A 27,605-nucleotide genomic window follows, 5' to 3' on the forward strand; every position below is an offset into this window, starting at 1 on the left:
CTCCAGTTTTACTATATTATATATATTTTACAATAAATAGCTCTCTCTATATGGTCAGAAAACTACACAATACACCATTATCTGTATGCACACATGCGCAACTGCCTCTTACTGTACTATGATCTTTTAGTCATATGCTATAATGCTGCATGAACTTTCATGGATGTGTTGCTATTGAAGACAATACTGTGAATGTTATAAGAATATTGCTCTAATGGCTTCTAAGTGGCATCACAGAAGCACTAAATCCCTGTGTAATCATCTTCACTGGATACAGTTCTAACTGTAACGACAACTTGGAAAAACCCCAGGAATAGCAATTAAACATGAAGAGAGAGATCAAAGCACCCTTCAGTTCAGAGACAAATCATTTCTGAAGTCTAACAAAGAATTGCGTCAATGCTGTGCACTTGTGAAAAGCAGCATATTAATGTGGTTTCAACAAGACACATGCACAGCTTTTAAGTAGCATTTTTGTCTTTATAGCATGTGGTATATAGTGGCATCACTATTTTAAGGTTTTTTCATGGCTGAAACCAGGTGTAGTTGGTAATGCCTTTCAACCAAGAGTGTTAGCTCAGGAAAAAAGATCAACCTGAATCGGAGGCTTTTGAAAAAGAATGAGACCTCCGGGTAAAAATGTTAATGAAGATACTCAAAGACATAAAAGACAATTTTATAGATAGTTTTATGTTTTGATTTTTATGTTTTAATTATGTTAGAAACTTTACTTTGATCTGTGGTTATTTGAGTTTAATAGGAGGAAAAATGGCAGCCCTTCAGTGCATTTCTGCTTTGAAATACACTTCTAACTCTGGGATTGGCTAGATGTACTGCAATGGTCTTTTCCAGACCTGTATTTTCTTCTGTATAACCCTGTGTATGCTGCATTGCAAGAGGTGACAGAGCATAGCAAATGCATAAATGGAATATGTAGAAAATTGCTTCTAAATGAAAGCTAAAAGGCTTTCAATATCAGCTTTGTTTCAATAACATTTATATAGTGCCTTTAACATAGAAAAATGGCTGAAGGCTCTCCACAAATACATAATCACAGTAAACAAGGAGATATTAGGAGGGGTGAACAAAAGCTGGTCAAAGAGGTGAATTTTAAGGAGGGTCTTAAAGGAGGAGAGGGAGGTAGAGAGGTGGAGTAGTTTAAGGAGAGAATTCCAGAGCATAGTGCCCAGACGCTGAAGGAACGGCCACCAATAGTGGGATGAAGGGAGTCGGAGATGCAGAAGTGGCCAGAGTTGGAGGAATACAGAGTTCTCAGACTGGAGAAGGTTAGAGATTGGGAGGAGCAAAGCCATAAAAAGGTACATAAACATGAGGATGGGAATTTTAAAGTTGAGGCATTGGCGGACTGAGAGCCAACATACATACATGCACAGGGTTAATGGGTAATGACACTTGGTGCAGATAGGATACAGGCAGCAGAATTTTGGATGAGCTGAAGTTTATGGAGGGTGGAAGATGATCGAGTCTGGAGGTGACAAAGGCCTGGATGAGCAGCAGATGGGTGATGTTACGGAAGTGAGGTCGGAGCACTGGGAGGAATTGGTAGGCAGTCTTTGTGATGCAGATGATATGGGATGGGAATCTCAGCTCAGGGTCAAATAGGACACCGAGGTTTTGAACAGTCTGGTTCAACCTGAGGCAGTGGCTGGGGAGGAGGATGGAATCGATGGCAAGGGTACGAAATTGCAGCTCATCTAGGACTGGATGTCGGACAGGCAGTATAGCAGCAGAGGGGTCGAGAAGTGGTGAGAGGTAGAAATGGGAGTCATCAACATACGGAAGTGATCCAATGTCTTCAGACGATGTCGCCAAGAGCCAGCAGCTAGATGACATAGGAACAGGAGTAGGCCATTCAGCCCCTTGAGCCTGTTCTGCCATTCTATTAGATCATGGCTGATCTGTACCTCAACTCCATTTACCCATCTTTGCCCCATATCTCAATACCTTTACCCAACAAAGTTCTATAAATGTCAATCTTGAAAATTTAAAGTGACCAAGCAGCCACAGCTTTTTGGGGAAGAGGGTTCCAGATTTCCACTACACTTCGCATGAAAAAATGCTTCCTGATTTCACTCCTAAATGGCCTAGTTCTAATTTTAAGATTACAGCCCCTAGTTCTGGATTCCTCCACCAGAGGAAATAGATTTTCTGTATCTACCATATCGAATTCCTTGATCATTTTAAACACCTCGATTAGATCACTGATCAACCTTCTAAAGTCAAGGGAATACAAACCAAGTTTACACTACCTGTCTTTATAATTTAACCTTTTAATTCCTGATATCATTCTGGAGAATCTGCAATGTATCCCTTCCAAGGCCAATCTGTCTTTCCTAAGGAGGGAGCCAAGGATCGATCCTTGGGAGAGTCCAGAGGTAACAGTGCAGGGGCAGGAGAAACCATTGCTGGATATGCTCTGGCTGCGATTGGGATAGGTAAGAGAGGAACCAAGCAATGGCAGCCCCATTTAAGCTGGAGAAAGAGGGAAACAACGTGGTCAACCATGTCAAAGGCAGCAGAGGTCGAAGCGGACGAGGAGGGACAATACAACATGGTCACAGTCACAAAAGATGTAATTTGTGACTTTGATTAGAGCCATTTCAGTGCTGTGGCAGGGGCAGAAACCTAATTGGAGAGATTCAAGCATGGAGTTGTTGGAAAGGTGCGATTTGGGAGGCAACATCACATTCAAGAACTTTGGAGAGGAAAGTGAGCTTGAAGACAGGGCTGTAGTTTGCAGATCAATCAGGGTGGTTTTTTTTTTTGAGGAAGGGGGTGATGATGGAGGTTTGAAAGGAATGAGGACAGTACCTGAGGAGAAGGAACCATTTACAGCATCAGCTAGCATGGGGGCCAGGAGGGGACGTTGGGTGGTCAGCAGTTTAGCGGAAATAGGGTAAAGGAAGCAGGAAGTGGGGCTCATGGACAAGATGAGCTCAGAGAGGGCATGATGGGAAATAGGAGAAAAAAAGAGAAAGATGCACGAACCAGGCAAGGGCAGGCCTTGGGGGAGGTTTGGCTTAGTGGGAAGACGACAATGCAACAGAGGAAGCTTAATAGATGGACTTCTTTAGTCTCAGTCTTAGTGACAATGAAGTCCATGCGCTCCTTGCACTGGTTGCTGTAGGTGATGGTGGAGAAGGCCGGAGAGAGGCGTTTAAGGAGATGGTTGATAGTGGAGAAAAAAAGCCCAGGGTTATCTTTGCATTCCAGGACGATCCTGAAGTAGTGCGCAGTTTTGGCAGAGGATAGCATGGCTCAATATTGCTACAGAAACAATATTTTCATAGTATGAAGTCTTAGAAAAACTCTCCTCTCTAAAACGTGAAAAGGTCAAATCTGGTACCATTTTCTCGTAAACAGTCCTGGTGTTTCTGCATTCCTTTTTTTTTGTCTTTACAATTCGTAAAATACAAGTTATGATGAATTTCTTTCATCAAGCTCTTTTGTTTATTACACAAATTTCCTTCCAAAGCAAGAAAGGAAAATTGCTCTTTAGGCAGCATCATAATAATGCTGATCAAATAATGTACTTACAGTGCAAAAGGCGGAAATCAATGTAAGGATGAGAGTCTCTTCTTTCAGGTTGAAACCCTGCCCGGCTCCTCACTCGTACATCCCCTGCAAAAAAAATTAACAGAAAAAATATTTTAAATAATTTTAAGAATTTCTGGGGGTCCATTCCCACTGCCAATGGAATCATACCTAGCATGAGGCGTAACCTTCACCAGAGATGAAAGCAAGAACATTGGAAAAAGGAAGATTAAATAAAGAGCTACAAGTGTTTTAAAATGATTTACCCTTTCTCAATAAAGCCTGCACCAAGCACAACTCCATTGAAGAATAAGAGTTACCTTCCACCCTAATGAGTTTTGCGGTGGACAGTTCTGGTTCTTTGTTATGTCAAGCTACAGATATTCTTATTCCTTTGTTATATTTTCTATTCTTTGGGGTAATTTCTCTGTACATTCCAGATGTGGCTTCTTTTATAAAAAAGGAAAGAGAAAGAAAGATGAACACATTTGCATTAATGTAGCTCCTTTCACGACTTCTGGACATCCCAAAGCACCTCACTGCCAGCGAACTATGAATCTTGAAGTGCGCTAATTGCTAGTCTATAATTAAGGATAGAGTCACTGAACATCTTGAAAATTTTCAGCTGTTGAGAGAGAGACACAACATGGATTTGCAAAGGGTAGGTCATTCCAGACAAACCTAACTGAATTTTTTTTTGAAGAGGTGACTAAAGTAATGGACAGGGAAATGTCCATGGATGATGTTTATTTGGACTTCCAGAAGGCATTCAATAAAGTCCCTGTTAGCAAAAGTTCATGCTCATGGAAGTGAGGTCAAATTATTGACCAGATTAGGAAATTGGCTCAGCGACAGGAGTCAGAGAGTAGGGGTAATGGGCAGGATGTGACTAGTGTTGTCCCACAGGGATCTGTGTTGGGGTCTCAACTATTCACTATTTATTAACGACTTAGATGACAGGATTGATAGCCACATATCCAAGTTTGCCGATGACACAAAGATGGGCAGCATTGTAAGCAGTGTAGATGGAAGTATAAAATTAAAGAGATATTAATAGATTAAGTGAATGGGCAAAACTGTGGCAAATGGATTTTCAATGTAGACAAGTGCGAGGTCATCTGCTTTGGACCTAAAAAGGATAGATCAGAGTACTTTCTTAATGGTGAAAAGCTTGAAACAGCGGAGGTCCGAAGAGATTTAGGGGGTCCATGTACATAGATCATTAAAATGTCATGGACAGGTACAGAAAATAATCAAAAAGGCCAATGGAATGCTGGTCTTTATATCTAGAGGACTAGAATACAAGGGGGTAGAAGTTATGCTACAGCTATACAAAGCCCTGGTTAGACCACACCTGGAGTACTGTGTTCAGTTCTAGGCACTGCCCCTTAGGAAGGATATATTGGCCTTGGAGGGAGTGCAGCGTAGATTTACTAGAAGGAAAGCTGGACTCCAAGGGTTAAATTACAAGGAGAGATTACACAAACTAGGGTTGTATTCCCTGGAATTTAGAAGATTAAGGGATGAATTGATCAAAGTTTTCAGGATATTAAGGGGAACTGATAGGGTAGATAGAGGGAAACTGTTTCCGCTGGTTGGGGAGTCTAGGACTAGGGGACATAGCCTAAAAATTAGGGCCAGGACTTTCAGGAGTGAAGTTAAGAAACACTGACACGCAAAGGGTGGTAGAAGTTTGGAACTCTCTTCTGCAAACAGCAGTTGATGCTAGCTGAATTGTTAATTTTAAATCTGAGGTATTAAGGAATATGGGGCTAAGGCAGGTACATGGGGTTAGGTCACAATTCAGCCATGATCTCGTTGAATGGCAGAACAGGCTCAAGGGGCTAAATGGCCTACTCCTGTTCCTACGTTCCTAACTGTTGTAATATAGGGACATGCAACAGCTGATTTACGCACAGCAAGATCTCACAAACAGCAATGAGAGAAATAGCCAGCTTGTTGTTTTTTTGGTGGTGTTGGTTCAGGCATAAATGTTAGTTCAGGATACTGGGAGATCTCCCTTGCTCTTCTTCAAATAGTGCCATGCAATCATTTACAATTACCTGAACAGGAACACAGGCCTCGGTTTAGCAGCTCAACGTAAAGACAGCACCTCCGGCAATGCAGCACTTCATCAGCACTGCACTGAACAGTCAGACTAGATTCATGGAGTCGGGCTGGAACGCAAATTTCTCACCAACTTGACCCAAAGGCAACAGTGCCACCACTGGGTCAAGCTGGTGAGAAATTTGCAAACTAGTCAATCAGCTGCAAGAAATGTGTCTATAAACAAATACAGCAGAAGTCTGAGATGATAGGCGGGAAATATGCACAAACGTACTGTGTATCTCTATATATAGCTAGGAGAACGCAAGCCAATATATTTAAAATCTCGCGCCTAACACACACTTACGTTCTGTGTCGTCATTTGGTTGTCATGCTAGGTGCATCATGCTTTGGTGTAACAACTGGAATTATTTTTGATTTGTAGGTTTGCATAGGTTTACATACTTACTTTAATACTTAAGTTTGACCCCTCCAGTAGCTAGGTGGCACTGTGAAACTTTACTCCTTCCTTGCTCACTTGCCACTGAACCTCTCAGATCCCCATCTTCATGCTAGTTAAGTTCCCCAGCCCGCCCACCCAACCATTCCCGATACTCACCTGTCAAACCTGTTGCCATTACATTGGCCATCTCCACCCTCCTTGATGGTCTTTTTTGTACAGTTTTTGTGTACTGTTTTGGTCTCCTTACCTAAGGATATACTTGCCTTACAGGCGGTGCAACGAAGATTCACTAGATTGATTCCTGGGATGAGAAGGTTGTCCTATAAGGAAAGATTGAATAGAATGGGCCTATACTCTCTGGAGTTTAGAAGAATGAGAGGTGATTTCATTGAAACATAAGATACTGAGAGGGCTTGACAGGATAGATGCTGAAAGGCTGTTTCCCCTGGCTGTAGGGTCTAGACCTAGGGGGCATAGTCTCAGGATATGGGGTCGGCCATTTAGAACCAAGATGAGGAAAAGTTTTTTCACTCAAGAGTGTTGTGAATCTTTGGAATTCGCTACCCCAGAGGGCAGTGCATGCTCAGTCGTTGAGTATATTCAGGACTCAGATCGATAGATTTTTGGACTCTAAGGGAATCAAGGATATGGGGATCGGGTGGGAAAGTAGAGTTGAGGTCGAAGATCAACCATGATCTTATTGAATGGCGAAGCAGGCTCGAGGGGCTGTATGGCCTACTCCTCCTCCTATTTCTTGTATTCTTATGTTCATGGCGGCCTGCCACACCCCTTCCACCGCTGCCCCCCACTAATCATGGACCTTAAGCCACACATCTGCACACCCTGCCACTCCCGCCAGCTGCTTAACAACGCTTGCTTTGAAGCAGTTATACCATATATAGTGTTTTTAAAAACTAAGGAGGTGAATTTCCAAAGGGGTCCTCCTGATTATCCACAGTAACTTCAGCGGAAGAGTTGCGGAAACTCCGGAAAAGCAGCAAAAAATGCCATTTACGACATTTTTCTGTATTTCCATGGCTCTTCCAATGACGTTACAGTGCTCGAATGGGAGAAGCCATGGAAATTCACCCCTAAAAGTCTATTTCCTAGCTCGGTACAGGGAAATGGATTCAGTTTTTTAATGTTTCACAGAGAGAAGAGGCAGAAAGGGACATTGATATGGAGACAAAGAGCTGGGCTAACTGGAACAGTGTACAACTTAGGATAAGGATTACAATGAAAAGGGGACAGACAGGAAGAGGGGGCTACAGCTGATAGGGGAGGCTGGCGTAGCAGTCTCTGTGGAAGGCAACGGTAGTGATTAAGAAAAAGGGGAGAGCGTAATGGATGATGAGATCAGAGAGCGGAGGGCAGTTCATACTTGCAATGTTCACAAGGAATGTTGCAAAGATAAGCCAAAGCGATTAGGACAAAGGTGCGCAAGTCAAGAGGGGGGTACGAGTGACGGAGCAGCAGCCTAACAGTGATCAATATAGAGGAAGGTGCTATACAGTGCGAAGGAGTAAGTTAGTCAAATCTAATTACATTGTAACCACAATACCTCCCCACGTAAATGACCTCTCACCTTCAGCATGGAATGAGAAGAGACAGACAAAAATTAGAAGATGACACAGGGAGAAGCTAAACAGGAGATAGACACACAGAAAAATGGCAACAAGAAGATTAAGAGATCACAGAAACAATCCTGACTCACCAGAATCAGCGCTACGGGAGATCCAGAGGAAGAGAGTGAGAGTGAGAGTGAGAGAAAGAGTGAAAGCAAGCAAGAGACTGGCATAAATAGATAGGTAATCTGAGTCACAACACAAGATTAGAGCTGGTTTACTCACCTAACATACGAATGTACAGAGCAGTCTGATCTGAGCTCTCATAAGATATTGCTCCCCGTCTCTGAAAAATAAGAGACCGACACAGAAGTTACTACTTTCCGAGATGGAGTTCAACTCCAAAACACAGACGGTGCTTCTCAGCAAGGTACAAAAATAGGCATATTCATGCGTACTGTGAAAACATTTTTTTTTTTAAATAGGCTGGAGGAAGTTCATAGTTTTGAGTAATAAAACTTGGACAGAGTTGGCATTCATTTTTGAATGCACACAACTGGGTTCGACTGGAAGACAAAATATTTGACTGGAAGACAAAATATTTGCATCATCTGCTAGTAATAAAGCACCAATAGTTATGAGTCAACTCCATGAGTTCAATCTGATCTAGGAACAGAAGTAGGCCATTCAGCCCCTCATGCCTGTTCCGCCATTCTATAAAGATCATTTCAGCTCCATTTGCCCATCTTTGCTGCATATCCTTTAATACCATTACCTAACAAAAATCTGTTGGTCTCAAGTCTTGAAAATTCTATTAGGCATGGGTATTAAGGGATATGGAACCAAGGCAGGTAAATGAAGTTAAGATACAGATCAGCCATGATCTAACTGAATAGTAAAACAGGCTTGAGGGGCCAAATGGCTTACTCCTGTGCCTATGTCCCAGCATCCACAGCCATTGAGGGACAGAATTCCACATTTCCACTACCAAGGACCATATATCCTTCCTGAGGTTCAATGCCCAGAACTGAATGCAATACTCCAGATTGGGTCTGACCAAGGTTCTGTGCAAATGAAGTATAACCTCCCCTTTGTATTCCAACCCTCTTGAGATAAAGGCTAACACTGTAATTCTACACTAGCTTTTAGTGATTTGTGTACCTAGACACCAAAATCTCTTTGATCGTCCAATTTCTAGTTGCTCACCATTAAGAAAATATCCCAATTTGACTTTCTTGGATCACCATATACTTCCCCACATTTAACTCCATCTGCAACAGTTTTGCTCACTTACTTAATCTGCAACATCCTTCTCCCATCTTCACAACTTACTGTTCTTTGAACAGGCTGGAGCTCTTTTCTCTGGAAAAGAAGGCTGAGGGTTGCCCTGATAGAGGTCTTCAAGATTATGAAAGGGTTTCATAGGGTAGATGCAGAGAGTGGTTAAATGAACTTAACAAGGAATAGTTGAGGCAAATAGCATAGATGCATTCAAGAGAAAGCTGGATAACACGGAGCAAGGAATAGAAGGTTATGCTCATTGGGTTAGATGAAGAGGGGTGGGAGGAGGCTCATATGGAGCATAAACGGGCCGAATGGCCTGTTTCTGTGCTGTACATTCTATGTAATTCCTAACTTAGTATCATCTGGGATATACAACTCTCTATTCCTTCATTCAAGTGAAAAGCTGAGGACCCAGTACAGATCCCTGGGAAATACCACTAGTCACATTCTACTAATCAGAGTACATTCCCTTTATCCCTACTCTCTGTCTCCTACCTCCCAACCAATTATCAACCCATGACCCAAGGGTATCTAGTTATCTCCAATTCCATGCATTCTCATTTGCTAATAATCTCGTGTGAAACTGTATCAAATGCCTTCTGGAGGTCCATATAGACAACATCCATAGACACTCCTCTGTCCACCTTGTTGGTGAACTCAAAAAAATTCAACTAGATTAGTCAGACATGACTTCACAAATCCACACTGACTCTCTTTAAATAGCTCATAATTGTTTAAATGTTCTCTCCCTAATGATAGATTCCAGTAACTTCCCACAATTGAGGTTAAACTGACAGATCTGTAGTTTTCTGTTTTCTCTCTCCTGTGCCAGCTGTGGCTCAGTGGTAGCACTCTCGCCTCAGAGTCAGAAGGTTATGGGTTCATAGAATCATAGAATGGTTAAAAGCCCAGGAGGCCGCCATTCGGCCAGTCGAGCCCATGCTGGCGTGCTGCAAGAGCAATCCAGCTGGTCCCACTCCCCCGCCCTTTCCCTGTAGCCCTGCAGATTTTTTCCCTTCAAGTATTTATCCAATTCCCTTTTGAAAGCCACAATTGAATCTACCTCCACCACCTTTTCAGGCAGTGCATTCCAGATCGTAACCACTCACTGCGTAAAAAAGTTTTTCCTCATGTCGCCTTTGGTTCTTTTGCCAATCACCTTAAATCTGTGTCCTCTGGTTCTAGAACCTTCCGCCAATGGAGACTGTTTCTCTCTATCTACCCTGTCTAGACTCCCCCTTAGACCTAGTGGGTTCAAGTCCCACTCCAGATAATTGAGCACAAAATTTAGGCTGACTCTCCATGTGCAGTAGTGAGGGCATCCTAACTTTAGAGTTCTAACCCTATACAAGGAAGAAGCCCGTAAAATCTTGGGATGGGAGGCCATAGAGGGTGTACGAGATGGAGAAGTGGGTTTGCCACCAGCTCAGGGTTCATTAAAAGCTTCCTTCTCATCTTATTCTCGAAATCAGGTGCTGCCAGAAAAACATATACTTAATCCGCTTTTTACTGAGTCAATTCTTCAATTGAAAGCTATGTGATGGCTACTTATCAGTCTTCTCTTTCGGTATGTATGGTGTAGAGAAGAGAGCCAGGTGCAAGCAAGTACATCTGACCATGCCAGCAATTCACAGCACAATATACTTTGTTTACTCTCTTTCTCAAACATCAGCTCAGAGGGATTAAGAGAGTGAGTTAGTGAAGAGAGCACTGGATGAGACAGAGCAAATATCAGCACCAAGACCTGGTGGTAGAGGAACTGGCTGTCCAGAATTCCAGCTTCAGATATCGATCTTAGAGATCTGGACCTCAAGACCCATTTTCAAAAAAAAGTTGGTGTGAACATCAGGCATTGGCACAGCCCAGCAGTGTACTGGAAATGGCGGCTCAGGTGAAAGCGTTCACTAGATTTACGTACATGCGTGTCAGTTTTGTGGTCCACCATGAAGCATTTGATAATTCTGAAGACATCTGTAGCAGAGCCTCAAGGCAGTCAGTGCTTCTCTGGCAGAGGATGCTCAGACTATTGCCAGAGAGTCTCCAGAAATACATGCACCTGTGGGTAAGGGAGAACTTGGAAGAAGTGTGCATAATTATAAAATTTGTTGCTTATATCTTTAGGAAGACACTAAACTTTTTTGGAAACAAAAAACTAATAAAAAACAATTATGAACATAATTGTTATTAGACAAAACAAATCTGTTGCCAACAGCTGAAGTAAAAAGAACCTAGGATATGATCCAGATATATGTAGCAGAGTATGGAGAGGCTCATCTGATCATGGCAGCGAAGTAATGCTTTCGCTAAAACAATGAGTAATTATAATTACAGTGATAAAAAAATTGTGATGACTAATCCAAAAAATGCAAATGAAGTGATAAAAGCCAAGTGTTACAAAAGACTGAAAAGTTTCAAGTAATAAGAGGCAAAACCAAGCGATGTCCTAGGACTGGAGAGAGCCAGAACAGAATGGTAATAAAGGGGAGGGAAGAGAGCAGAAGAGATTTCTAGCTTGAACTGGTTGGAGTGGAAGAAGAGTACCAATTTAACTTTGTTGGATGGAGAGAAGGATGCTAGGTTCATTTGAGGGTGCCAGAAGACTGCCAATATGAACTGGGAGAGTCGGAGAAAGGAGAATCAGAAATGTTAGGGAGCTTTATTTATTCTTGGGATGTGGGCAAAAGTCCTGAGGCATTAAGAATCAAGCTGTACATATGGAACTGGCGTCATATGTAGACCAGGCCAGGTAGGGGTGGCAGGTCCCTTCCCTAAAGGACCAGTAAGGTTTTTATGACAAATCGGGAGCTTTCATGGTCATTTTAATCGGGTACTAGTTAACAAATTACCAGATTTATTGAATTCAATTTCACAATTTACCATGGTGTGATTTGAATACGACGTCTGGTTGCTACTCCGGTACTATAACTACTAGGTGACCATACCAATGGGGTATAGTGAGCTGGGTCCAAAGAGGGTAGAGTTCCTTCGGCAAACTGGGGCATTAGAGAATTGGGCATGGGAGAGTGACTGTTGAGGTAACATTCACCCAAAAAGGTAACACAGTGAAGAAGGGAATTCAAACATGGTGTTGCAGAAAAAATGAGCATTGATTTGGGAGGCGACAATATGTTCAAGAAATTTGGAGAAGAACGGTAGTTTTCAAGAAAAGACGGATCAAGGGTGGGTTTTTTGAGGAGCAGTGTGATGGTGGCAGTTTTGAAACCAAAAGGGACGTACCAGAAGCGAGAGAAACATTTAAAACGTCAGCTAGCACAGAGGTCAGGAAGAAAGGTTGGGTGGTCAGCAGTTTCATGGGAATGGAGTCAAGAGAGAAGGAGGTGGGACTCAGACAACATGAGCTCGGAAATGGTACAAAGGGAGATAAAAGAGAATCTGGGGAAAATATGGGTTGAGGGCTAGGGCTGGGAGACCCTGGGAGGGGGTTAGGCTTGACGGGCAAGAGGTAGGGGAGGAAAGCAGCAAAGACAGGTAAACAGATAGTCTCAATCTTAGTGTTAAAGAAGTCCGTGAGCTCCACACTTGATGTTGGAGGAGAGGATGCAGAGGATAGGGAAGAGGAGTTTAAGGAGATGGTTGGTAGCAGAAAAAAGAAATCGGGGGCTATCTTTGCTTTCCAGGATGATTCTGGTGTAGTGTGCAGTCCAGCCAGATCTGCTGATGGATGGACGGCAAAATTAGTTGTGTGCCAGATACAACCAAGCTTGTGCCCCTTGGACTTGAGGAAATGAAGGTGGAGGCTATACCAGGGGGAATCAACAAGAATGGGAGAGAGTACCTTGGACTTGAGGAAATGAAGATGGGGGCTATACCAGGGGGAATCAACAAGAATGGGAGAGAGTAAAGGTTATGCCGGGGACAAAGGCGTCAAGGTGGATATGAGGGAGAGGTTAAGCAAATCGATGGCTGTAGAAGTATTATAACGAATAGAGGGCCAAAAGCTAGACTCCTCAGATTTAGAAAGTGCAGCTGTAAGTGAGTCAGAGGATGTTTTTCCCCTCAGGGACAGAGTCAGAAAGAAGTGGATTTGGAAAGGGGTAGTGAAGGTTACCAGAAGTGGTGTTGTCTTTGACAAAGATTGCACACTACACCAGAATCATCCTGGAAAGCAAAGATAACCCCCGATTTCTTTTTTCTGCTACCAACCATCTCTTTAAACTCCTCTTCCCTATCCTCTGCATCCTCTCCTCCAACATCAAGTGTGGAGCTCACAGACTTCTTTATCACGAAGATTGAGACTATCCATTTACCTGTCTTTGCTGATGTTGGAGTAGAGGCTAAAAGATGGTAAGGTTGAAGAGGTTGCCATGAATATGGATAGGAGTTTATTGGGAGAGAGGTCAGTGATTTCAGAGGAGAGATTAAAAGGGACCTGAGATGAAGATTGATATCACTATGGATGAGGACTTTCAGTGCAGTCTGAGGGAGGAAAGGCGGTAAGATATCTCACTGCGAAGCTTAGGCTGGGGGACGGTAGACAATGAGGATTTTAAAGGAGTGGTGAGGGGGATGGAACAAAGTGAAGTGCTCAAAAGGAAGAGAAAGACCAGAGGAGATGGGGGGAGACACCAAGGTGTGATTTGGTGATAACAGCTACACTGGCACCACAGCAGTTTGTGCAGGAGAGGGCAGGTGGTGGAAAGTATAGCCAGGCACAGAGACTTCAGTAAGGGGCACAGAGTTGCCACCCGTGAGCTAAGTTTCAGTCAAAGCCATGATGTCAATGTAATCATCCACAATAAGGGCATGGATGGCAAGGGTCTTGTTCGCTAGTGAACGGACTTTCTGGAAGGAAATGTGAAAAGGGGTGGTGATTTATTGGTCAACTGGCAGATTGCTTGGGTGCCATTTGATTGGGGGGGGGGGGGGGGGGGGAAAGAGGGATGAGCAGGATGGGAAGGAAGTTGATGAGGTTAGCCCCCGAAGGGTGCACTGGGCGGGAAGGTCGGCGAGATAGGAGGATGTGACAGTTGGGATTGCCGCTCATAAGGAGGTAGTGACAAGTACTTTGGTGTACCCTTTGAAGAATGTCGAGGGAGGTAGAGTATAGCTTATCAAATGGTATTCAAGTCTGGAACAGCAGCAGGAGAATAGGAAGGCAGAGTAGCGATGGGTTGGAGGAGGCAAAGTACCCGTGAGCTAAATTTCAGTCAAAGCCATGATGTAATCATCCACAATAAGGGCATGGATGGCAAGGGCCTTGTTCCCAAAGAGGGGCAAAAAGAAACGTGGCACGATGGACGACAGGAAGGGGAGGAGATAGGAAAGGCTCAAGTGGGGCCAAGAGGAAAAATGGGAGACATAAGTAATGGTCGCGCGTGGGTCCGGGCCAGCAGCCAAAATGCACAGAAGCAGGAGCAGAGGGAATTCAGGTTACATAGATTAGAAGAGATTAGAAGGGACATGTCCTGGTTGTAAACCTTACTCCAACTGCCTTTTATTGGAAGATCAAAAATTGTTATGCTCTGAACACTCTACTATAATGTTACAATAAAATGTTACATTACCTAATTAACCAACTGTCAGCCCACAGGTGCGGAACTTCACTGGATCAACAATCTCAGCAAACAACGAAGCACTCCACAAACAAGGCTCACTAACAAGATGGAGGCCTGAATTTGACACCCCATTGTTGAAAGTAGAAATGACAACAACAGAACGTTAAGTTTTTGGAACAGGAACGTGTGTTCTCAACTTTTTTACTACAATATTTAGATCGGTATTATGTTCCCTTCTCTTCAATCCTTTGCCAGAATGTGACCAATTTTGTTAGCCATTTCCTTCAGTGCAGGTCCAAAGCCCTATTCATAGTCCTTTCAGCATTTCTTTAGAGAAATTAAGGATAGTATTAGATTAAAAGAGTTTTACAGTGTTGCCAAAAAGAGTAGTAAGCCTGAGGATTGGGAGGGTTTTTAGAAATCAGCAAAGCATATTGATGAAGAAGGAGAAAATTGAATACGAGAGTAAACTAGCAAGAAATATAAAAACAGATCATAAGAGCTTCTACATGTAAAAAGGAAGAGATTCGCAAAAGTAAATGTGGGTCCCTAAGAGGCAGAGACAGCAGAAATTCTAATGGGGAATAAGGAAATGGCAGAAACATTAAACAAATATTTTATATCTGTCTTCGCAGTAGAAGACACAAAAAACATACCGGAAATAGTGGGGAATCAAGGGTCTAATGAGAGTGAGGAACTTAAAAGTAATTAAGATTAGTAAAGAAAAAGTATTAATTTTTCTAATAGGATTAAGTCAACAAATCCCCTGGACCTGATGGCCTACATCCTAAAGTTTTAAAAGAGGTGGCTGCAGAGATAGCGGATGCATTGGTTTTGATCTTCCAGAATTCCCTAGATTCTAGAGCAATCCCCATGGATGGAAGGTAGCAAATGTAACCCTGCTATTCAAGAAAGGAGGGAGAGAGAAAACATCAGTAGTAGGGAAAATGCTAGAATCTATTATTAAAGACGTGGTAACAGGGCACTTAGAAAATCATAATAGAATTAGGCAGAGTCAACAAGGTTTTATAAAAGGGAAATTATGTTTGAAAAATCTATTAGAATTTTTTTTGAGGGTGTAACTTGCAGGGTAGATAAGGGGGAACCAGTAGATGTAGTATATTTGGATTTTCAAAAGGCATTCGATAAGGTACCACGCAAGAGGTTGTTACACAAGGTTAGGGCTCATGGGGCTGGGGATAATATTAGTATGGATTGAGGATTGGTTAACAGACAGAAAATAGAGTAGGGATAAACGGGTCATTTTCAGGGTGGCAGGTTGTAACTAGTGAGGTGCTGCAAGGATCGGTGCTTGGGCCTCAGCTATTTACAATCTATATCAATGACTTAGATGAAGGGACCAAGTGTAATGTATCCAAGTTTGCTTACAATACAAAGATAAGTGGGAAATTAAGCTGTAAGGAGCACGCAAAGGCCAGGATTTTGACCTGGAGCCGGGAAGGGAGTGGGGGGGGGTTGAATTGCGGATGGGAAACCCGGAGGTACAGGTTCCCTGGTCATCCTTACGATTTTGACACAAGGACGTCTTTTATTTTTTTTTTGTCTGTTTCCATCCGACTGGCCAGCCTGATTGACTTCAGTCGAATGGGAGCAGAGCAAGGAAGAGGACAAGTGAAAAGTTAAGTCTTCAGGTAAGTCTTTAATTGTATGGATTGGGGGGGGAGGGGGAGCATGGGAGGGCATCGATGGGCATGGGGGTCACGGGGGGCCCAGTCATCAGAGGAGTCAGTCATGGGCGATGGGATCGGGGGTCAATCAACGGTGGGGGGAGGTCAGGTCGGGATCAGGGGTCATCGCAGTAATCCGCAATCTTGGGGTGGGGGGGGGAAATCAGGGGTCATGGCAGTCTCCACAATCATTTGTGGGGGGGGGGAAAATGGGTGTTCCACGACTATTGTGGGGAGACTGCAGGCAGGCCTGTTGAGCCTGGGGGAAGCATTCCTGCTCCTCTAGGCCCACAAGCTGTGCCTAAATGGCATTTACCTACAGTTTTGGGCCTTTAGCCTCCTTTCGCGTCGCGTGAAAGAGAAGGCCTGGGAATCCCGGCCCCCAGGGGTTGCAATCACAAAACCTTTCAAAATGCTTTCCTTTATTAGCCGAGGCATAGAATATAAAAGCAGGGACGTTATGCTGGAATTCTATAGAACACTAGTTAGGCCACAGCTTGAGTATTGCTTACAGTTCTGGTCACCACATTACAGGAAGGATGTAATTGCACTAGAGAAGGTGCAGAGGAGATTTACAAGGATGTTGCCAGGACTGGAGAATTTTAGCTATGATGACAGATCGGATAGGCTGGGGTTGTTTTCCTTGGAACAGAGAAGCCTGAGGGGTGATTTGATTGAGGTATACAAAATTATGAGGGGCCTAGATAGAGTGGATAGGAAGGACCTATTTCCCTTAGTGGAGGGGCCAATAACCAGGGGGCATAGATTTAAAGTGATTGGTAGAAGTATTAGAGCGGAAATGAGGAAAATTTTTTTCACCCAGAAGTTGGTGGGGGTCTGGAATTCACTGCCTGAGAGGGTGGTAGAGGCAGAAACCCTCAACTCATTTAAAAAATACCTGGATGTGCACCTGAAGAGCCGTGACCTGCAGGGCAACAGACCAAATACGGGAAAGTGAGATTAGGCTGCATGGCTTGTTTCTCAGCCGGAGGAGATACGATGGGTCAAATGGCCTCCTTCTGTGCCATAAATTTTCTATGTTTCTATGAAGGCCCGCAGCCTCCTTGAAAGGTTTTAGTGACCAACCCGCCTCCTGGGAGCAGGTTGGTTGCCCGCCCCTCATCCCATCCCGTGAAAACCAGAAATGGGTGGGTTGGAGGTGGGTCTGAAATTTTTGCGATTTTCAATGTCCCCCCATCCCCAAGCCACCCATTTTTCACAATTCTAATTCTGTCCAAAGAGTCTGCAAAGGGATATGGACAGGTTAAATGAATGGGCAAGAAGGTGGCAAATGGAGTATAATGTGGGGAAATAAGAGATTATTCACTTTGGTAGGAAGAATAGAAAAACAGAATATTTTTTAAATGGTGAGAAACTATTAAATGTTGGTGTGTTCAGAGGGATTTAGGTGACCTTGTACATGAAACAAAGTTAACATGCAGGTACAGCAAGCAATTAGGAAGGCAAGTGTATGTTGGCCTTTTTTTGCAAGAGGGTTGGAGTAGAGTCATAGAGTCAGAGTTATACAGCACGGATAGAGGCCCTTCGGCCCATCGTGTCCGCGCCGGCCATCAAGCCCTGTCTACTCTAATCCCATATTCCAGCATTTGGTCCGTAGCCTTGTATGCTATGGCATTTCAAGTGCTCATCCAAATGCTTCTTGAATGTTGAGGGTTTCTGCCTCCACAACCCTTTCAGGCAGTGAGTTCCAGACTCCAACCACCCTCTGGGTGAAAAAGTTCTTTCTCAAATCCCCTCTAAACCTCCCGCCTTTTACCTTGAATCTATGTCCCCTTGTTATAGAAACCTCAACAAAGGGAAAAAGCTCCTTAGTATCCATCCTATCTGTGCCCCTCATAATTTTGTACACCTCAATCATGTCCCCCCTCAGCCTCCTCTGCTCCAAGGAAAACAAACCCAATCTTCCCAGTCTCTCTTCACAGCTGAAGCGCTCCAGCCTTGGTAACATCCTGGTGAATCTCCTCTGCACCCTCTCCAAAGCGATCACCTCCTTCCCGTAGTGTGGCGACCAGAACTGCACACAGTACTCCAGCTGTGGCCTAACCAGTGTTTTATACAGCTTTACAAGAGTAAAGAAGTCTTGCTGAAATTGTACAGGGCTTTGGTGAGACCACACATGGAGTAGTGTTCAGTTTTGGTCTCCTTACCTAAGGAAGGATATACTTGCCTTAGAGGCAGTGCAACAAAGGTTCACCAGCAACATTTAGGAAGGTCAAAAACAGCCCCAAAGTGGGGAGCAGGGAGAAGAGGAAAACCCAAGAGCATCAATGAGGGCAGGTGGGGTAAAAATAAAGAGAAGTCGAAGAAGGGAGCGGGAATGACGTGGGGGAAGGGGAGAATGCGAAAGACGAAGATCGGAACGGGGCAAGGGAACGAAGAAAGAGCAAGAATAGTGCTTGCATGAACTAGTGATGTTAGAGGGGAGAAATGTGCTTTTGTGAAAGGGGAGGTGGAGTTGGAAACCCAGAATGTTTTTGTGAACTGTGCTGGAAGGAACTGCCGCTCTTCACTGGGGTAGGGGAGCTTTCCCCAGGAACCTTGGATATAGTGAAGTCTGCAAAGCATTGACTGTCAATTTCTTTGGAGCCACTCCCACTGTGCCTCATAACTTCACCAGTAGTGTTGCACATGTAAACAGGGTTTCTACCACATTTGCGGTAAAGTTATGCTGGCGTAATGGGAGCAGCTCTGATGAAATTCCTGGCCGTTCAGTATCAACTGAGCCAGGTGGGACACTGAGGATACAAGATACAGCACAGATTAAATCTGGAAAGACTGTGCAGTGCATTTTCAAAAACATCATGTTACTAATGCCTGGACAGTCATAGGTGTAGAATTCACTTTCTAGTTTTGCTTTCTCTTTGCCACAAGAGGGGACATTTACCTAGAAATACTCAGTGAATTTTGCAGCCAAGGCAAAACCTCTCAGTTGGGGATCACCTTCCATAATGAGGATTTACTGTTGAACCCCTCAGGGGATATCACAGAATCGCACAGCACAGAAGGAGGCCATTCGGTCCATCATATCTGTGCCAGGTCTTTGAAAGAGCTATCCAATTAGTCCCACTCCCCCATTCTTTCCCCATAGCCCTGCAAATAAATAAATTATGAGGCAGTGTTATTCTACTTCTCCTTTGTCAGTCTCTTTTGCACAATGACAACAGACAGCAAAATTTGCTGTTTTGTTCTGTAATTTATGTAGTTACGCATAGATTATAGCCATCCACTTTACATGGACAGCAGGTTTTCCAGCTCCTGTTCACACAGAGGTGTGGTAGCCAGCTGATTTAGGACTAGCTGAAGTCACCCCATAATTCACCTGAGCTCAACTCTTCTGCGCATGCACAATGTTTCAGCATGTTCAGCAAAGGTGAGCCGCATGGGTTATAAAGGCATCTTCAGCCATCTCAAAATCAGTCATTTTCTAGGCCATCATACAAACGCATAAGTAGCAAACTGGACTTTATGATTACTCAATTGCTCTAGACAATGAGCACTAGCAAGGCAGAGAGCAGAGAAAGAAAGGTGCATCTGTTGCCTCTGGAACACTGTAATTGAGTCACGCGTTTCACTGTGTGACAAATTGAGCCCATTCTGGTTGTCACTAAGGAGACAAGGAAATATGTGTCTCTGATAATGAAGACAAACGATTCAAGAAGCAGGGTTCTGACAGCTTACCAATCGTATTCTCCCTCAATACTAATAATGGATCAAAGCCATATAACAGAAATTCCTTCAAGTCTTGTCCCTACCCACAGATAAACCTTCAACATGCTGTGTATAAATTTAGATTTATGTTTTGTGTATAAGCTGCTATTCTCTGCCGTTGGGGTCTGGTTGTGTTTTTGTTACAGGCCAAACATTCATTTGATTTGTATTATAGGTCTTATTCTGGAGTGCTTATATGGTAAGAAGTTTATTAGAAATAGGAACCATCTGTGTTAAGGATCACTAAATTATAAAGAAGTATTACACAGTTGAATATAAGAAAGTCTTTTTTAAACAAAAAGTTTAGGGTAAGAATTCAAGAATTTCCACATTACTGGCATATTTTTGCTTAACTGTAAAAAAAAAAATGACCTAACAAAATGTCAGATACATTTGTGTTGCTGACAGTTTGGCATACTCTTCTGATTAATTTTCAAAAATTAAAAAGCTCTGTAATCTACATACAAAATTTGTCTTTCTTTCTCTCTCCATGTCTCTCTGTCCCTTTATCTCTCGCTTTGCTGTCTCCTTCCCCCTCTCTCTGCCTCCCTTCTCCCTCCTATCCTGGATTTCCTTTTTTCTCCCTTAAATCTCTTACGTGTGTCTCCCTTTTTTCTTTCTTCCCCCTTTCTCTCTCTTCTCTATTTTGTTTCCTCACTTTCTCATTAATTTCTTCTCTTTCTACCCTTTTCTATTTCAAATCTGCGGTGGCATTTTTGCAGCATGTCCCAGATTATGCTCCCATTAGAAAATTGCTTCTTCATGTTAGTGTTGGAAATAGCCCATCCTTACAGTACTTAAATCTCAATTGGGTTTTAGGAATATGAATATTTTGCATTTTTCCCCTCCCCTCATAACAGCCCCTTAGAATAAAAAAAACTAAACATCAAAGAGTTAACTCTTCAGCAACTGACAGCATTACCAACACCACACATTTCTTTGGCAATAATGACATTTTTAATTATTATTTGGAACACTGTCAATTAGATAATGGTATCCAGTTTTAAAAACAGTTGAGCAGTCACTCAATGTGGTTTTATGACAATGGGGTTACACACAAGCAACATCTTAATGGAACAATGATGCAATTTGTGTCCAAACTGATCAGGTTGCCCAAGTTTTTAGAAACTAATAAAAGACATTTGCCAAACATTTTTTTTAATTATAAAGATTGTCCCACAATAAAGTTCAGCTTTGCAGCAGGATGGTCACATGTCCGATCCCTGGCCTTTGCTGATTGAGCTGATCTCAGACAGGGTACCACTGGCCTTGATGTCTCTAAGACAAGGGAACAAATCAGCCATGGTCCAGTTCTGGATCCAGACTGCTATCCAATGACCCCCGTGCTGGAAAGTGCATATCTATGGTCATTGACGAGAACAAGATCTGACTTGGCTTTAATGCCTCCTCCCCCCCACCCCATAGTTAAATAGCATACTGACGCTCACTGTCTGGGCTCACACACTAAGAATGGTCATTTGGGGTAGGTAAAGGATGGTTGCCACTACCCATGGGAACTATACCGTAGCTTAAGAGGAAGAAAATTACAGGAACAAATTCAGCTTCTTGTATGTAGCTCCATTGTGGCCAGTGACAAACCTTTTCTGGCAGCACCTTATCTTCATTGACTGAGGAATACAAGCATCTGACCCGAGTGATTCTTATATCTGACTAATCTTTAACCTTTGCCAACTTCACATACCATGGGGTTCTATTAGTAACTGGAGGGCACGATCCGTTGTACTAGGTCGATATCACAGTAATTTTATTAAAGCCATACATGAGTATTGCACATCTGCCATGTGCACTTGTGTTGTTATTTAGTGCAACTCTTCTTTTTCAATCCACTTTCTTAACTGCAGCCCCTACTCATGCAAGGGTGAAGTTTTATAGTGGCCAGATACCCACTGGTACTTTGCCCAAATGTTCATTCTTCATGTAGGAGTCCACAATGTGAGCATTGGCAACCAACTCTCCATGAACAGCATCACAGCTGACCCTAATTTTGTCCTCACCAAACATCTACACGAGCACACTCTGCAGCAGGGTCACTGAAAAGCAATTGGAAATGAAAATGGTGATTTTTTTTTTCCGCCTGCCTTGGCTCAGGGTGCTGAAACCAACTGCAGCGCCCCTACTGCATAGCCTATGGATTTGATGCGGGACCTTTGTGCTCTGCTTTACGTGCCAACCACATTTCTGAAATCCAACCAATGCTGTCTGTATTTGTGATCTGAAATCAATGGCCACCACAAACTCCTAGAACCCCCGCCCACTCACTCCTCTCGAGTCCTATGCCTAACACACTGGACAGGGAGTTCTTGTCTCCAGTATGCAGAGCTGTTATTTTGGACTATCCCACTACACTAACAACTCCTGCTTAGGCAAAGATCAATCACTTAATTTAAAAAAAATTCTCCATTTTTTGTGTGCCAAAATTTTTTTAAATTATTAAATTCAGGGGATCAATCATTTTTAACCGATCCACAAATCCCCCACAAAAAAATCCTTCATGCCTCTATTTATAAAGCCAAGGACTGCCTCTCCTAATGTTTCCTTCCAAAATACATCACTTCACAGCATTAAATTTCATCTGCCACGTGTCTGCCCATTTCACCAGTCTGTCTGTACTCAAGACTGCTAGTATCTTCCTCACTGTTCACATTTCCAAGTTTTGTATCATTTACAAACTGTAAAATCATTATACACAACATCAACTGCACTACCTTAATCAACCCTCTGTGCTTTAATTGAAGAACTCAAATCTACCCCCTCCTCCTTTACCGTGACATTGGCAGCACCTCTTCTTTTGGGGATAGGGCAGGAAAGTGGAGTTGAGGTGGAAGATCAGTCATGATCCTATTGAATGGCAGAGCAGCTCGAGGTGCAGTAAGGCCTACTCCTGCTCCTATTTCTTATGTTCTTAAGTTTGTCGGACATGATTTGCCTTTAACAAATCCATGTTGGCTGCATTTATTAACCCATGTTCTTCAAGTGAAAATTAATTTTGTGCTGGATTATGGTCTCTAGTAGCTTCCCCACTACCAACATTAGGCTGACTGGCCTGTAGTTACTGGGTTTATCCCTCTTCTTTTTTTGAACAGTGGTGTAACCTTCGCAACCCTCCAGGCCTCTGGCACCACTCTCATATCCAAGGAGGATTGAAATATTGTGGCTAGAGCCTCTGCTATTTCCACCCTTACTTCCCTCAGCAACCTAGGAAGCATTCCATCAGGACCTGGTGACTTTGCTACTTTGAGCACTGCCAACCTTTGAAGTACCTCCTCCTTATCTACTTTTATCCTATCCAATGTCTCTTCACCCTCCCACTTTACTGTGACAATGGCAGCACCTCTTCTTTTGTGAAGACAGATGCAAAGTACTCATTTAGTACCTCGGCCATGCCTTCTGCCTCTACGAGAAGATCTCAGTTTTGATATCTAATAGGCCCCTCTTCCTTTGATTATCCTTTCACTTTTTATATGTTTCCCTTTTATATTACCCACTAATCTCTTCTCATACACTCTTTGTCCCTCATATTTCCTTTTTTAGTTCTCCTCTGCACTTTCTGTATACTATTTGATTCTCCACTGTATTATGAATCTGACATTTATCATAAGCTTCCTTTTTCTGTTTCATTTTAATCAGAGTAAAAGAAGAGGTAGTTGAGATACTGAATATCAATTTTTAGCCCAAAGAGGAGGTACTAGAAAAGCTGGCTGTACTTAAAGTAGATAAGTCACCCAGTCTGGATGGGATGCATCCTAGGTTGCTGAGGTGAAGAAAGGGTGGAAATTGTAGAGGTACTGGTCATAATCTTCCAATCATCCTTAGATACAGGGGTGGTGCCGGAGGACTGGAGAATTACACCCTTGTTCAAAAAAGGGTCTAAGGATAAAACCGGCAAATACAGGCCAGTCAATTTAACCTCGGTGGTGGGGAAACTTTTCGATACAATAATCCGGGACAAAATTGTCACTTGGACAAGTGTGGATTAATTAAGGAAAGCCAGCACAGATCTGTTAAAGGCAAATTGTGTTTAACTAACTTGACTGAGTTTTTTGACGAGGTAACAGAGAGGGTTGATGAGGGCAAGGCAGTTGATGTGGTGTATTTGGACTTCCAAAAGGCTTTTGATAAAGTGCCACATAATAGGCTTGTCAGCAAAGTTGAAGCCCATGGAATAAAAGGGGCAGTGGCAGCATGGATATGAAATTGGCTAAGTGACAGGAAACAGAGAGCAGTGGTAAATGGTTGTTTTTCGGACTGGAGGGAGGTATACAGTGGTGTTCCCCAAGAGTCGGTACTAGGACCATTGCTTTTCTTGATATATATTAATGACCTGGACTTGGGTGTACAGGGCACAATTTCAAAATTTGCAGATGACACAAAACTTGGAAGTGTAGCGAACATTGAGGAGGATAGTGATAGACTTCAAGAGGACGGACAGGCTGGTGGAATGGGCGGACATGTGGAAGATGAAATTTAACGCAGAGAAGTGCAAAGTGATAGATTTTGGCAGGAAGAACGAGAAGAGGCAATATAAACTAAAGGGTACAATTCTAAAAGGGGTGCAGGAACAGAAAGATCTGGGGGCATATGTACACAAATCGTTGAAGGTAGTAGGGCAGGTTGAGAAAGCAGTTAAAAAAGCATACAGGATCCTGGGCTTTACAAATAGAGGCAGAGTACAAAAGCAAGGAAGTTACAATGAACTTTTATAAAACACTGGTTCAGCCGCAACTGGAGCATTGTGTCCAATTCTGGGCAGCGCATTTTAGGAAGGATGTGAAGGCCATAGAGAGGGTGCAGAAGAGATTTACTAGAATGGCTCAAGGGATGAAGGACTTCAGTTACGTGGATAGACTGGAGAAGCTGGGGTTGTTCTCCTTAAAGCAGAGAAGGTTGAGGTATTCAAAATCATGAAAGGTCTGGACAAAGTAGATAGAGAGAAACTGTTCCCATTGGCGGAAGGGTCAAGAACCAGAGGACATAGATTGAAGGTGACTGGCAAAAGAACCAAAGCGACATAAGGGAAAACATTTTTTACACAGCGAATGCACTGCCTGGAAGGGTGATGGAGGCAAATTCAATCAAAAGGAATTTGGATAAGTACTTGAAGGGAAAAAAATTGCAGGGCTACGGGGAAAGGGCGGGGGAGTGGGACTAGCTGGATTGCTCTCGCGAAGAACTGGCACGGACTTGATGGGCCAAATGGCCTCCTTCTGTGCTATAACCATTCTATGATTCTACTATTGCAATTTCTTTCATTATCCAGGGAGCTCAAGGTTTGGATGCCCTTCCTCTCCCTCTCATGTGAAGACAAAATAACTGCTTCATAAGACCAACATGTAAATACACCTATAATCATTCTTCTGGTCAAAATAAGGCATCAGGGGTGGTGATAATTTCCAAATACTTGTGGGAAACTGGAGAAATGATCCCTCAACCCTACTAAAAATATGACCAAACATGACCAGTTTTACAAAAAATTGAGGAAAGGATAAGTATTTATGATTCATTTGACAGTTCTAGGGGTTTGTAAGCACACAGGTGTGGAGAAGAAATTCTGGGGAGGTGGGTCCTGCAGCTCAGCAGGACTGAAGAAAACATTTTGGAGCTATAGTAGAGCAGATTCTGGCAGTAATGTGGGAGCTGCTGGGTCTAGTAGTTTCACATGGGAGGGAGTGCCAAGAAAATGAAACCAAACTTGCACGTAGCTCCTTTCTGACCATCAAGCACCACCAACCCCATTGCATACCTGCCCATCTGCCTTTTCCAATCCATCCACAGCCCTCAGGTACTGCTTTCCCCCTCATCAGTCTATTCCCATTTTCACATTCCTGTCTTAGTTTTTAAGGGTAAAATTTTTACTTCAGCATTCGTGATTCAGGCGGGATTAATGGGCAGAAAATCACAGGCTGGAAATGCACACTTTCCCAATATGCATTCCTAGCATAAGACAAGAGTGTAAAAGCAGAAATCTACTCTTTAGTAAAATATTAGTGAGTTTAGTCATCTCGTACAGGCTTTATTAAAGATTAATTTCCATAAACAAAAATTACCACATAAAATGCTAAAAAGTTCACCGCTTACAGTTTCCAAGTTTTTAAATAAGTAACTGTTTGTTATGCAAGCCTAGACCAGAAGGCCTTCAATTTCCTTAGAAACAGAACTGATTAAGTTAGTGATTTTTGAAACCGGCCTTGTCAGCTGCTCACCAAAGTGGCTTTGAAGCATTGCTTCCTCTTCACCCTCCCCCAAGATACGGTCGTCCTAGTGGGCGGTAAGATACATTATCCTTTCTACGTCGCACTTTCATTATAGAAAGCCCATAAGTCCAAGAAAATAGCTGTGCCCTTGTACAAAAGGTTAACACTCACCATCAAAGCTTGGATGTAAATAATCCCCCATTTTGCTTCTTCCCTATGCTTTTAGTATTTTTCATGGAATTTATCTGTATTACTAGCCTTCATTTTATTGTATGCCTCCTTGTTACATTTTTGACCCAATTGCTGGAAAATAATCAGGTGTGGAAACCTGCTTTTCTTCTCCCTAAACCAGAGCACCCTGGCCAATTGTAGCATTCCCATCACTGCCTCAGTTGAGATCAGCAAACCTAGCACAAATTTAGAAATTAAATCTAGAACCTTCCTGGTCTATATGGCTCAGCTACTCACCAGATGTACTCCCAGCTATCCAAGGGACATGAATGTAGTTCAACTACAAAGAGAGAGGGACGGTGACAGAGACCAACCGGCCAAGAGCAAGAGAGAGAGAGAGACAGAGAGACAAAGACTGAGCGGTGCCTTTAGCCACTGAGCCCACAGAGGGAGAATCACTTTAAAAAAAGACAACTTCTGTTGAGTTTGTGAGCCTTGCTTTGTGAAATACTTCAGTGTTTGGTAGAGGTTGTTGGTCCAGTAAATGTTTGCACCTGTGGGCTGACAGTTGGTTAATCAGATAGTGTAACATTTATTGTAACAACTAAATTGTACTGAGTGTTCTGAGTGTAACAATTTTTGATCCATCTGATACAAGGCACCTGGAGTAAGGAAAAGGTCCTCTGTTTACAACAAGGACATGTCTCTTCTAAATCTCTGTCTTCACTATGTAACCCAAATTTCCTGTGTATATTTGTGCGCGCATTTTGGCTGCCACTCCAAACCTGAGCTCATTTCCAGCATCTCCTTTTTTATTTAAAAATCTCTTGGCCCATCTCTCCTCGAACAGCTCTCCCCTGTCCCCTTCATCCTTAACTCCAATAAGAGCAAGGAGCTCATGGACTTCTTTATCACTAAGATTAAGCTTTCCCTTCCTCTTTGCCAAAGACAAACCGCTCTGGTTTCCTCCTGCCCGAGTCCTGAATTTGCATCTTTCTTCACTTTCTATCCTATCTCATCTCCAACCTCCCTTTCCTCTCCAAAGTTCTTGAACGTATTAACACCTCCCAAATCAGTGCTTACTTTTTCTGCAACCTTTCCTGTTTGAATCTCTCCAATCTGGTTTCCACCCCGACAAAGCACCAAAACAGTCCTAGCCAAAGTCACAAATGACATCCTCTGCAACTTTGGCCGTGGTGCATTACCCCTCCTCGACCTCTCCACAAGCTTTGACGTGGTCAGGAACACCATCCTCCTCCAATGCCTCTGATCCATGATCCAGCTCATTTGGTTCCATGCTTACGTATCAAATCGTAGCCCAAGCATCTCTAGCAATGGCTTCTCTTCCCAACCCACACCATTACCTCTGAAGTCCC

General features: G+C 43.1%; 1 protein-coding gene across 4 annotated transcripts in view; it reads right to left on the reverse strand.

The window, feature by feature from the left end:
* The window catches only part of pde7a (phosphodiesterase 7A), a 167,392-nt gene that overhangs the window by 73,307 nt on the left and 66,480 nt on the right, over positions 1 to 27,605 (reverse strand). For all 4 annotated transcript variants that reach the window (XM_067975807.1, XM_067975797.1, XM_067975796.1 and 1 more), the window contains 2 exons: positions 7,915 to 7,975; positions 3,559 to 3,642 (listed from right to left, as the gene is read on the reverse strand). In XM_067975807.1, the coding sequence (XP_067831908.1) occupies positions 3,559 to 3,642; positions 7,915 to 7,975 (145 nt within the window). The remainder of the gene's footprint in view (positions 1 to 3,558; positions 3,643 to 7,914; positions 7,976 to 27,605) is intronic.

Source organism: Heptranchias perlo, chromosome 3 (genome assembly GCF_035084215.1).
Source record: "Heptranchias perlo isolate sHepPer1 chromosome 3, sHepPer1.hap1, whole genome shotgun sequence".
Lineage (NCBI taxonomy): Eukaryota > Metazoa > Chordata > Chondrichthyes > Hexanchiformes > Hexanchidae > Heptranchias > Heptranchias perlo.